Source organism: Amblyomma maculatum, chromosome 10 (assembly GCF_055883805.1).
Source record: "Amblyomma maculatum isolate TAMU_Amacu chromosome 10, ASM5588380v1, whole genome shotgun sequence".
NCBI classification, from domain to species: Eukaryota; Metazoa; Arthropoda; class Arachnida; order Ixodida; family Ixodidae; genus Amblyomma; species Amblyomma maculatum.
Window position 1 is genome coordinate 125076109 of NC_139353.1, and position 12858 is coordinate 125088966.

The window sequence follows — 12858 nt, forward strand, 5'->3', positions numbered from 1 at the left end:
TAGCTTCTACAGCAGAACATTTCTTTTCTAGAATTTTACTTCATATGCCGCAATATATAATGCAGTGTTTGCGAAGACGAAGTAAGGGACGACATGAATAGAGAAACGAGAACAGCCTGCGCGTTTCGAAAAACAGCCTGCTTACAACGGCACACGACTAGAATTCTTGGGCATAATTGTGTTTTTTTATCGTCTAAGTGAAAAACAGCGAGATAGGCAGAGAATAATGAATCTGAAAACCTCCACCTGATGTTATTGGAAGCAATGAAGCAACCGGAACTGTTATGTTGATAAATGTCAGGCAGAAGGTATAGGCGAGCTACAAAGAGAATGTGGGGTAAAGTAACGACGCCGATAAATTTCATCAGTCTCAGCACGCGCTCTGATTTTGTAAGAGCTAAGAATGGATTACACTTATAGGTGTTACAGTCAGCACCGATGAATGCAAAAACGAATCAGTGCCAAGTTTCAGCCATCATTCCAAAAATGTGTGATGAGGGTGACTATTAATGTACATGTACGCATCCCTCCTCCCCTCCCAATTACCCTATTCCCGCGCCCCCGTTGCGAACGTGAATCTGCCTAGAATTCCGAGGACAATGAGAAGGAGACGACACTGCAGACGCTCAAGTACAAGCGTACATCAATTAAGTCAGTTGTTTATCGCGATGCAGTTGGCGCTTACTAGATCGATATTAGCAATATGCAAGTTGTTCCAGATTGAAAATCTACCTGATCAGCAGAGATGCATTCATGCGTAGGTTGGAACATTGAGTCCAGGAATGGTTTCAGCGTTGAGTAAGGAACTAATCTGAAACACCTAATAAAGAAATAAACGCTTTGAGGGTTTCTGAAGCGATGTATATTCAAGGCAAGCAGGAAGCGAAAACTATCCAAGGCGTTCTTTTCAAGCGGGGCACACATACTTTGGTTCTGAAAATTCTTGGGGCATCGTTAGGGGAGTTGTGACAGATGACTGGAGGAAGCATTGGCAACGTATGTCCATTTTATTACGTCCCTCCTACAACCTCCAACAAAGTACAAAGTACCGCACGTCGCTTACGAATTGGTTGTAGATTTGCCATCCAGGTGGTAGCAACAGTCCAGCTATATTTAGACACGTATGTCAGCCTTAACGCTCTGTTATTCACTTTGACTACTCATAACTCAATAGCCTGTGCAGAGCGCCAGCCACGCTCAAAAGTGTGATGCTCAAACGCGGAGCTGAATATCATGCGAAGATGAAATTCGCCAACTTTAGACCGCACTCTCAGTTCAGAATGGAGATATTACCCTACGTCACAGACACGGTCATTTTGCGGTGCAAGAAACCGGCGAAACGCTGCAGGTATATCTAAATCGGATTATGGTTATCTTTTCTGGCTTGCACTGCTGAAGCTGTGCTCTGCAAAGCATAATAGCGCCAGTGACTTCATTTCAATCCCTCCCATTCAGTAAATAATACAAGCAACAAAACAAAGTTATTTACACAAGGTAAGAAAAGCACAACCACACTGAGAAACGTGATCAGCAAAAACGAGAAGCAGAACAATCTGCCGTATTTTCCATCTGCATGAATCTTGCTCTTCTGTCTCATTTTGGTACTGGGACAAAATTATTTTTTAACGGAGCCGAATAAAGACTAGTCTTAGTTGAGAGAATCGTAGTCGAGATTTTGTAAAAGAACCAGGATCCTTACGGTTTGCAGGCAATTTAGCTGCCCTGCCTCACCTGCAGTGGTGGCCGCCGTAATCATCCCAATAATTGAGTGGCGTGGAGGCCACTAGGGTGTTCTAGAACACCGAAGAAAACTGGAGCGCATGTTGCCTATAGGAGACAATATTGACCTGCAGTGGACACTACCGGGTCGCTGCTCCTGATGATGTTAATATATGTACGAGAAATCGGTTTGGTTTTCTTAGTGGGGTTTAACGCCTAAAAGCGACTCAAGCTATGAGATGCCGTAGTTGAGGGCTCCGAAAATGTCGACCACCTGGGGTTCTTCAACGTTGACTGGCATAGCACCGCACATGGGCACCATGCTTTTCGCCTCCATCGAAAAGTGCCGCCGCAGCCGGGATTAGAACCCGCATCTTTGGCCACAGCAGTTGAGTACACTAACCACAATACCGTCACGGTAGAGCTGTTCCGAGAAATATGTGCATCTCAGATCAGCATTTGAAAGTAATGATGGAGCAGATTTCGCTGCTGTTAACAGCGACTCTGGCGATGATCATGAAAAAGATGTAAAGTGCATGGTTTGAAGGGCAAGTTAACATCATGGCCCCTAAAACCGATATAAGATCCTAAGGTAACCTCTATTTCACCTCTATTTATCACTTACTGGACACTGCGTGTTACTCAAGCCCTTTCATGAGAGTGAGATATGGGCGCTGCGTGTTTGCGCTGTATCAAACTGATCAATTTCTAGTTTTTACTTGAGATCAGTACACTTGAGGTTAGATTGAGAGCATGTCGGTTTTGCGCCTTTAGTCCTGTCTGCAGCCATATAGCGTTGACGTACTATTAAATACTGCTTTTTCGCGGACAGGTTGACCCTAAAGGAAAGATAGTGTCATCTTGGCTCAGCGGGACGGTGAAGCATCGCTACGCGGCACGCGTTCTTGGCTGTCTGACCAGCGCCGATTCCAGCATCTTTCCTGAAGTCCCTGCCTTGGAGGTGGCATACGCCGCTTTCAAACGGCACACTGACGAGAACGACACTCAGATATCGGAGGTATGCAAGGGATAATTCACCGAAGCGTCACTCAAAGGGATATACAACCTGTAAATTCGAATAACATATCATGTTTCAATAAGATAATTATCTGCAAGAACGCGCGAGATGACCGAGGGTTGAGTACATATATTGTGCGACTGAATGTTACTTGTTTTGGTACTAAAAGAAAAGTTGCTTTCGAAGATTACTCTATTGAGCTCTACGTAAACGTGCCCTGATTGCGGTGTTCATTTTTCAAGCATCATTTTAAACGGCATCACAGAACACAACAACACCGCAGACACACGTAGAAAAGGATTATGTTAAAGTGACTATTTGCTGTCGCTCTAAATTCTAGCACATTCTTATTCATGCCACAAGCCTGCTGATATTCAGGGGGCGTCCTTTATGCGGCAGCTACAAAGCTGGTGTGCTGGCACATTAGCCACAAGAAGCCCTGGTAGGCCAAGCATAAACAATCTTGAAGTCAGCTTATGTTTGATGTCTTACAATATCAGCACATTATGAGGTGCAGCTGAGATGGATCTACCATGCTCGTCCAGCCACAGTAATTCTCTGTCGCCGTATATGTTTTTACGGCTACGAAATTATTATTACGAGGACTCGTATACAAAGCAACCTTTTCATCTTAGACGCGAAATTGTAAACGCAGCAACATCTCTTGCGGTTCGCGCTAATTAGTGTTTCGAATTATTGCTGATCAGTGCTCTCTTGTTCAGCTGCTGACACATCATCCTGTTTGTGCTATACGATTCCCTCGCAACAAGGAGTTCTGATAAGCAATGTCCTGAAGGCACTTCGAGGAATATCTTTGGTGCACGATTTGTTGACTGCACTTTACTTCCTGACAATTCAAACGCTCACACGTTTTCTACCCTGTTTGGAGCAACTAGAATCATCATAATATATTTTCTTTTTCCATATTTTATTACTGTGGTTCACGCCATGGAAATAGCGCACCGCAGGAAGCTTCTTTTCATAGCATCACGGGGTAATGTTTCCGCGGTCATCAAGGTGAAATAAATACGAATTCGGATCTTTAGAACGGCACTAAACAAGGAAACAAACATCTGTACGCAGGTGAGTGGCCTCGGTAACGATTAAACATGCCAAATAGCACAACAAAGATCGTCCCCTGGGCTCTGTCGGGGAAATCTAGCACCAGCCTCAGAGTGTACTGGAAAGACGGTGAAAATGCAAGAAGCAAAAAGTCGGTCGTGAGGGTTTCTGGTGAGCGATGTGGCAGTACTCTGTCATCGAAGAAGGAGGTTGATAAGCAGCATCACGTTGCCGGTGTTGTTTTATTGCTATCTGGTGTGTTATTGCTGCCTCTTAAAATGATTCTTACAATGAAGCTCGCCGTGGCAGCATGACTTTGAGGGTCATGCTGAGAAACAATGAAAAACAAGTAAATTGTGTTCACACCACGAATCGATCCCCCCAACCTTCTATGCTCTAACCGAGGGCACTAGCAAAAAAAATCCTGATAACGAGTCAAAAAATCTGCTTGTATAGAGTAAGGGCGTCGGAGTATGTTAAAAGCATTGGTTCTACGAGGGCAGAGGTCATCAACCACCATGGTTGGAGCGTCCGCATGCCCAGTCCCGATTAGCTGTCACCCCGTGCGCACTGAAAGACGGTAGTGCGGTCAACATTTTATAGGGAGGAGAGATCCGCATAAGCGAAACAATCCTCCAAGCTCATAAAGAGACATTTATTGAATGTAGTCCTCCAACGATACAAGCAGGCACCGGGTCCCTTGAGGTTGCGTCTGATGCATGCACAAAGTTACCAAGATTGCGCGCCGCAGGCACCCAGTGTCATGCTGCGATCTCTCTCACCGGGACTGTAGGGCAGCCTTTTGGAGAGGGTAGGTGACCAAAGCAAGGTGTGCCTGTGAGGAATCGCTGAGATGCGATTGACAGGCTCAAGCTGAGTTTTAAGGTATGGCCCCCAGCGGACTAGCCCGAGTGTTGAAAGATATACACGGATAAAAGCCGCCGGACAAGAACATAGCGTATGCACCTTGAGATATATTGGACGGTCCTCTCTCGACCAAAGGCGCTAAACAAAGAGGCTAGTGGGACACCGGGACGGAGCTGTGGCCGAAGGACACAAGTCTTCAGCACACCTCTACACATCGTCAGGCAGCAGAAGGGAATATAGGAGACTACCACTGGAATCAGAGGTAGCCGAGAAAAAGGCAACGGCGGGAAGTCCGAATCCCAAATCCCCCGCTCCTGAAATGCCCCATTCGTCGTTAACATAAATGAAGTTTTTAAATTCTCTTTCTTGGTCGCCAATGCACTAGACATTTAACGTTAAAAATAGGTCTTTTTATCACGGGAAGCTTGCTTCTGGCAATGCACATTTTAAAAATAGCGTCATAAGGCGTTATATTGTCGCCTAAACGATAGGCTATGCTTACAAGGCATTTTAAAGTGCACGTCGCATAATTCCAGGTGTCTAACCTAAAAAAAAATGTGCATTTCTGGCGTTACATATTTTTATCTGTAACTACGATAGACAGTAAACAAGACAAAGATGACTACACAGTATGAAACAACACTGAACAAATGGTGATTCAGTTTGCGAGCCGAGGTAACGTTGTCGACAAGCGGACTTATCGAAACGTTGGCTCGACTTGTGAACTGAGACTAACCTTCAAACCTTGTTCAGTGCTTTTTAATATTGCTGACAAATGCAATTTAAAGACTGGACGCGGCTTTTCTGTTGACGGCGTTATTAGGCTTAATATAATTTAGTCCCTCAAGGAAAACAAATAAGTTAATTTGTGAATTTTAGTTGCTTAGTTGCTTATTTAAGGAGCTTTTTCATGTACAAAACTTCCGCCTTGCTCTAAAATTTACCTGTGCAGACGCTGTTGCGCAACACACACTGGGTTGAAAATAACCTGTAAACAATCCAAATAACCCCCAGTACAGACATGCCTGCAAAATTCTTTACATCAGCATATTGCAAAAGATTTAGCCAGTTTTACTTGACATCTGCAGGTGGTTCGCATAGTTCCTGTGGTAGCCAACTCAGACGTCAGTAAAGATTGTAAATCTGAAGAAAAATTTGCTTGCATTTGTGATGCACAGTAAGAACTAAGATGTTGTGATCCGAAATAAACCATAGTCCCTTCTCTACGGCTTTTCTACATCGAAATCTATCCACCTGTAGACTAGCCGTGGTGTTGCACGCTGGATCCCATTCGCACATTATGCGAAAAGGCCTCCCCATATAGACACAATGGCCTTTAACCAAGCCGTGTGGACGAGCCTGGGCAGTACAGGAGTGGACTGTGACTCAGGGTGCAATTCTCCCGGTCAACTCGATTTTCCTCTCATCCTCCCATTTCATTGTATCTGCCCATGTTTACAGCCCCTGGTACGTGATGTCATCTTGTGACGTCATGCAATCCGTTGGCCTCTCAATGTCCGTGATTGTCGCCTACCAACTACCTCCTGCCAGATATATATCGGTTATTGTGTACACATATACTCCAGCGTCATTTTCTGCCGGAGTGGCCTAAGGTAGCGTTGCGGAGACGTCTCTTAGACTGAGCTTTCCTCGCGACCTCACTCTAATAATTGCGCTTTACAGTATTTGTTCCTGACATTGCTGTTGCAGAAAAAGAGCGAAGCATCACATTGTTTTCGTGATATCTAGTAGGTGGCAAAGCAGAGACATTGAAATTCCTCTCATATTGAGTGAAGAGGGAAAAGCAGAGCTTGAAAGGCAACCGTTGATTTTGGTTATGACCACGCGAAACGAGAAGATGAAAAAGTGGAGGATTGCGCAGTGAGGGAACGCTGAAGGGGTGGCACTGGCAGGCGTCGCCTGTTGAGTAATATGCTGCGGTGAAACATCTTCGTTTGTTATTTAGGTTTGGTTTGGTTTGTGGGGTTTATTGTTTCAAAGCAACCCAGGCTATGAGAGACGCTGTATTGGAGGACTCTAGAAATTTCGACCACACTGGGTTCTTTAACGTGCACTGACATCGCACAGCACATGGGCGCCTTCCTTGGGTTAGAGTCGCAGCGGCGACCTTTCTACCTAGAAGCAGTGAATACGGCGGACATTTTGGGTGCCCATTACGGTCCAATGGCTGGTTACATAGTGTTCCAAACGATTCATCGCGTTGAGACTATGCTTTTATATAGAGATAAGCCCCAACTGCAAATTTGTGTGAACCCCTCTGTTAAATTCTTTATCTGAGACTATCGCAGGACAAAAATACACAAAAAGCTGCCCTTAAATTTCGCATGCCGATTGCCGTATTGCTCCCATGGTTTTTTAAATGACATGTTAACTGCTGCGGGAGGCTTCCTGTTTGCGAGCTTTGCTATGTTTGCTATTACAGGGGTCACCTATTTAGGTCTACTGATATATATTTTTATTCCTGTGTCAAACCTTGCTATAACTGATGCTGATAAAGGATTAAAATTCTTCATAGTAAGCTCGAGATGATTGGAACACAAGATAAGGAGACAAAATAATGTGTTAAAAATTGAGCCGTCGAAATAAATGCAGCGCCTCATTTTTAGAAGAGCAACGTTAAAGATCAATGCATTTCCCAATCGTTGAGTACTGGATCTTTCACAGGAATTGACTGAAGAGAAGACATTCTTCATCACCGCCTGCCTCTTCAGCTGCGCAAAGAGGGAGGCTGATAACCTCTACGGCGGGGACTGCAACAAGGCGATGGCGAACTTTGCACCATTCGCCAAAGCCTTCAAGTGCCCAGAAGGCTCCGACATGAACCCCAAGAAAAAGTGCACTTTCTTCAGATGAGCTACAGGCGTCCTCATTCCACACGGTTCTCCCCTTTCTTCCCTTCCCATGCTTCTATCATATTTCCTGTTCTCCGTCCACAGAACTGTGTTATGTGACTCACCCCGTTCTTGAGGTGTCATTTGTTTGTTCGCGCCTCGAGTGTTGTTACTTGGTATTTCTATTAGGCTTTATTGTGATCATCTTTAGGACTGTATATGCTTCAGTAGACCTGTAGGCTCATTTTGGGGTATGTCTTCCATAACAGTGGGGTAGCATATTATATGTGGGCATTTCGGTGGTAAATAGACCCAACGTATACCTCATGTTACATAATACAACCTGTTTCTTGGTTTTAACGTGCCGCTTGGCTATTGAGACACTGTCCGTTTAGGAAAGCTTGTTATTCTTGAAACGCTGTTTTGCCCCAGTGCGTTTCAGAGTTTCTCCAGATTTCCTTTTTTATTATGTCGACTCATATTACAGTGCCGAATACCAGCTGCGTTGAGCACTTTACCTGTATCCTGGGGCTGAAGGATAGAAACAAGATAGTGAGGAGAACTGCTGAAGTAGCGAATGTTATTTGAATAGCTAGCGTGACGAAAGCAAAGTGTGAATCGCCTAACTTAAAACTGTTTGTATATCACAAGTGTATGTTTCTTCTATACGAGGACCACGCGGGTCGTACTTTGTTGATAATTTGGCAACACTGCAGCGCCTGCGAGACTGTTTCCATAATGGTGACTGGTAGCAATATCCATGTGATTGAACAGCAAGATAGTCATGCTGGACTTGAAGTTATCTCATTGCTGGCAGAGAGGCACGGACTAAAGCGTGTGTTTTCAGTGTGGATAATGATTGTGTGCTATAAAGCGGCATGTGCTATGAGGTTTCATATTATTTCACTGCTCAGAAAAAAAAATTCGATTTGAGCGGCTAACTTGTGTTGTTAATGCACCTCGAACCGCACACCACATTTCTTTGCATGCCGTTTTTCACTGCTGTTGGTTAATGTTGCAGTTATGGAGTAAACCCAGATTCTGTGCAATCGACTGCGACGGTGAAATGGCGCAACGTCCAGCCCAAGAAAGCGCTGTCTCCGTGACGGAAATATGTTCATGTTTCCTATATGGCTGGAATCCTTCTTACGGCCTCATACAATACCTTCCAAGATGAGCGAAAGTTTTCAAGGAAAATGTATGAAGTAAAGCAGATGAATGGCTCACATGGTGGCTTCATGCAAGCATCTATTGATACACTTTTCCACTAGATTAGAATGATTTTAGGCATGGACGGTTACGTGACTGCAAAATGTCGCCCGTTGTAAGAACATTGCTTAGTTCGCGAATGTAGACCGCGAGTGTGAGTCTGCGTATTCCTTTAACACCGATAATGCCTCCAGAAAATGGACGGCTGGCGTTGCCGGCGTTCTAAGTGAAAATTATGAGCATTCGCAAGCTGGGGGTCGCTGGTAGCTGTCACGGATGCGCACTTATATGACGCAGGAGCTGCCAACTCGGGCCTCTCCTTTCAGATTGTCACGTAGTGGTGACAAGCCCGTAAACACCAAAAGAAGGCACAGTCGTGATGGTACTGAAATTAATTTTTATTGAGCTGATTTGCACCCACAAAAGAATTAAGCAACTCGGCGGCGGCGATAGCAGCAAAAGTGTTCGTCGATCGTCTAACCAAGAATGCCCGTCGCATTCATCTACGCTCAATTTAAAGGCTGCTCAGAGCCATCTAAATAGCGTCGCAAAATGCTACTTGCACAACTTGGAACATTGTAGAAACATAGGCCAGTGACCGGAATATTCGAGAAAAATCTCGGCGAACCTTGCACAACAACGAAACTCATAAAGTTGCGTCTCGTGACATCGAGCATTAACAAACAAATGATACAGAAGTGATACGTCAGCCACAATCAGAGTGATAAGGCCGCATTGCGGCGGCTGCTAAAAAACAAACAGCAAATACATTTTTGAAGGTATCGCGGCGTTACTCCCTCCTTAAACATCGCCCCGATGTTTCAAATTAAACCAAGCAACTTAAATAGTAACATGTACAAAATATAAACACCACGGATTCTTTAACGCGCGTAATAAGGCTTTAGACGAACAACATGTACGATGTTTGGGCGCGCGCATCGCCGTTTGATGCTGTCGTACCACCGGGATTGACTTCATAATCGAGTTGCCCCACGCGGCGAAGAATGTTGTATGGCCCGAAGTATAGACTCAGCAAATTTTCACTTAGTCCATGGCGGCGAATTGGAGTCCAAACCCATAGGTCTCCTGGATTGTACTCTTCGTGGCGTCGCCGTAAGTTGTATCGTCGGGGGCCGGTGCTCTGTTCGTCTGTAAGACGCAGCCGTGCTAGTCGTCAGGCTTATTCTGCACACTGCAGGTAGGCCGCGACGTCAACGTTGTCCTCGTTGGTTACGTGCGGCAGCATTGTGTCGAGTGTCATCGTGGGCTCTCTGCCGTACACAAGCTTGAACGGGGTCACTCTAGTCGTCTCCAGACTGCCGTGTTATACGCGAAGAGCACGTAAGAAAAGATGGCGTCCCAGCGTCGACGTACATGGCGATCATGTCCGCGATCGTTTTGTTCAGGCACTCCGTAAGTCCATTGGTCCTGGGATGGTATGCAGTTGTTCGTTAGATGGCTGAATGACTGTATTCTATAATGGCTTGCGTCAACGCTGCCATAAATGCCGTTCCCCTGTCCGTGATGAGCACTTCTGGGGCGCCGTGTTGCAAGAAAATGTGTTCGACAAAATATTTGGCGACTTCTGAGGCGGTATCATAAGGTAGTGCTTTGCTTCGGCGTAACGGGTAAGGTAGTCAGTGGACACGATTATCAACTTGTTACCCATAGACGAAGATAGAAAGGGGCCGAGGAGATCCATCCCAATTTTTTGAAAGGGCAGGGTTGGGAGCAGAATCGGGTTTAGTTGTCCAGCTGGTCCGATCGGCGGCGTCTGCGTCGTTGGCACTCGCGACACGTCTTCACGTAGTGGGCAACATCGGCAGGCAGTCGCGGCCAGTAGTACTTCTCCTGGATTCGACGCAACGTGCGTGCAAATGCGAGATCGCCTGCTGTAGGCTGATGGTGCAACGCCTGCAGAATTTCCTGCCGGAGGTTTTTAGGCACTACAAGAAGTTTCGCGCTTGTGTTGGGTGCAAAGTTCTTCACGAGGAGGCCATTGCTTAACGCGAACGATGATAAATGTCGCCTGAACACACCAGGAGGGGAACCGGTCTTTCCTTCTAAGGAATCGGCTAGCGCTTTCAGCTCAGGGTCTGATCGCTGTTCTGCGAAACTGCTAGCGCATACCGGTCCCAAAAAGGCGTAGTCATCATCGTCCTTCGGGGGTGCGTCGACGGGAGCGCGTGATAAGCAGTCAGCGTCGGAATGCTTCCGGCCGGACTTATAGACTACAGTCAAGTCAAATTATTGAAGTCGTAGGCTCCATCTGGCAAGGCGGCAGGAGGGATCTTTCAATAGCCAGCCGGCAGAGCGCATGCTGGTCGCATACCACCTTGAATGGTCCGCCGTATAGGCATGGACGAAACCTAGAATTGGCCCAGATGGTCGCGAGGCACTCCTCGGTCGTCGAGTAATTGACTTCGGCTTTTGTGAGGGACCTGCTAGCGTAGGCGATTGATTACTTTCTCACCGTCAAGCACTCTTTTGGATGAAACCGGGTCCTAGGCCTACACTTTTCGCGTCGGTGTGAGTTTCGGTCTCAGCGTTTTCATCAAAGTGGCCTACCACAGGAGGGGACTGCGCTTACGTTCCTCGAAGGCTTCTGCTTGTGGTGCTTGCCATTGAAATGGCTGGTCTTCTTTTGCAAGCTGCGTCAATGGTTCGGCGAGGCGCAAGAAGGTCTTGACAAATCACGGTAGTGTGTGCACAGTCCGAGGAATCGGCGCACAGCTTCCTTGTCACCGGGCTGTGGAAACTGTGCGATCGCAGCCGTTTTCTATGAGTCAAGGCGAACTCCCTCCTTGCAGGAGATTGACCAAGAAACAACACCTTTTCGTAGGCGAAGTGACACTTCTCTGCTTTCAATGCTAAACCTCATGACTTGATTGCATCAAGTACTGTTCGAAGCCTTCTCAGATGGTCTTCAAAGTTTGACGAGAATACAACGACGTCGTCCAAGTATACCAAACAAATATGCCACTTTAAGCCAGCCAGAACTGTGTCCACTACTCGTCTAAACGTGGCTGGCGCGGAGCAAAGGCCAAATGGCAGCACCTTGAATTCAAATAGGCCGTCTGGTGTGATGAATGCGGTTTTCTTGCGATCTTTCTCTTCGACCTCAATTTGCCAGTCACCGCTCTTCAGGTCCATCGATGAGAAGTAACTTGCATTGCAAAGCCGGTCCAGTGTGTCATCGATGCGAGGGAAGGGGTACTGTCGTGACGCTAGGACTAAGTCGACCCGGCCTTCACTTGGTAGCGTGCAGAGACTTGAATCTTCGAAGTAGGTAAAATATATACAAGCAGGTTTAATGGCACTTTGAGAAAACTTATTTAAATGAAAAAGGCAAAATGGCAAGCGTTAAGAGTTTATAGCGAGAAGAGTCTGTATGAGCCGTTTACCCATGGCTCAGAGCCCCATTTCGTGTTCTGCAACGTCCTTAAAACCCCTTATGTCGAGCCTCTCTCTGAAGATGCTGACCAACCAGTTCCAGGGCACGCCCCTCAGATATCGGCATCCAATCGAACACATCACTGCACTGATGGTCTGATGCACTGACTGGTCCGGTATTGTTTCGTCGGGCGTGGTCACTTGTTGGCGGGTAGAGCTTGGGAACGGCGAGGAGGTACATTTCTATTCTTCTGCAAAGATCCAATATGGTGGTTCCGGCAAGTGGATTTCCTTCTCAGAAACCCAAGTGTACGTGCGCGCCACGAATACTGCTCCCAGCGTTGTCCCTTTTCGTCAATTGCAACTCTTTCCTGTATTTCCGGGAAATCCTCTAATGGCCGTATTCGTCATGCTCCTTTCTTCTCCTGTAAGTCAGCGGACGTGTCATTCCGATCGTCTCTTTTGGACAATAGGCATTCCTCACTTGACAATAGTGCCTCTCGACGGGAAGGGTGAACAGTTGAACAAAAGCAATTCCGGCTATTTCCCACAGGGCGACATTTCTATGTATTTTTCTTGACGTTTCCTTGACAGGGCCAATTTGGCAGTTGCAGGGTCTCGACAAAGCAAAGCTGGCTCACACAAAAAGATTCATGGAAACAGGCTCACTTAGAGCCCTTGCACCAACAGCACATATCAATACCATGCCCACAGACGAAAAATTGTGCGCGCAAGCGC

General features: G+C 46.3%; 1 protein-coding gene across 1 annotated transcript in view; it reads left to right on the top strand.

The window, feature by feature from the left end:
* The window catches only part of LOC146177405 (neprilysin-2-like), a 36954-nt gene extending 29256 nt beyond the window's left edge, over positions 1-7698 (top strand). The window contains exons 6-7 of the mRNA XM_084581548.1: positions 2552-2737; positions 7352-7698. Of these exons, the coding sequence (XP_084437674.1) occupies positions 2552-2737; positions 7352-7540 (375 nt within the window). The 3' untranslated portion in view covers positions 7541-7698. The remainder of the gene's footprint in view (positions 1-2551; positions 2738-7351) is intronic.
* The last annotated feature ends 5160 nt before the right edge of the window (positions 7699-12858 follow it).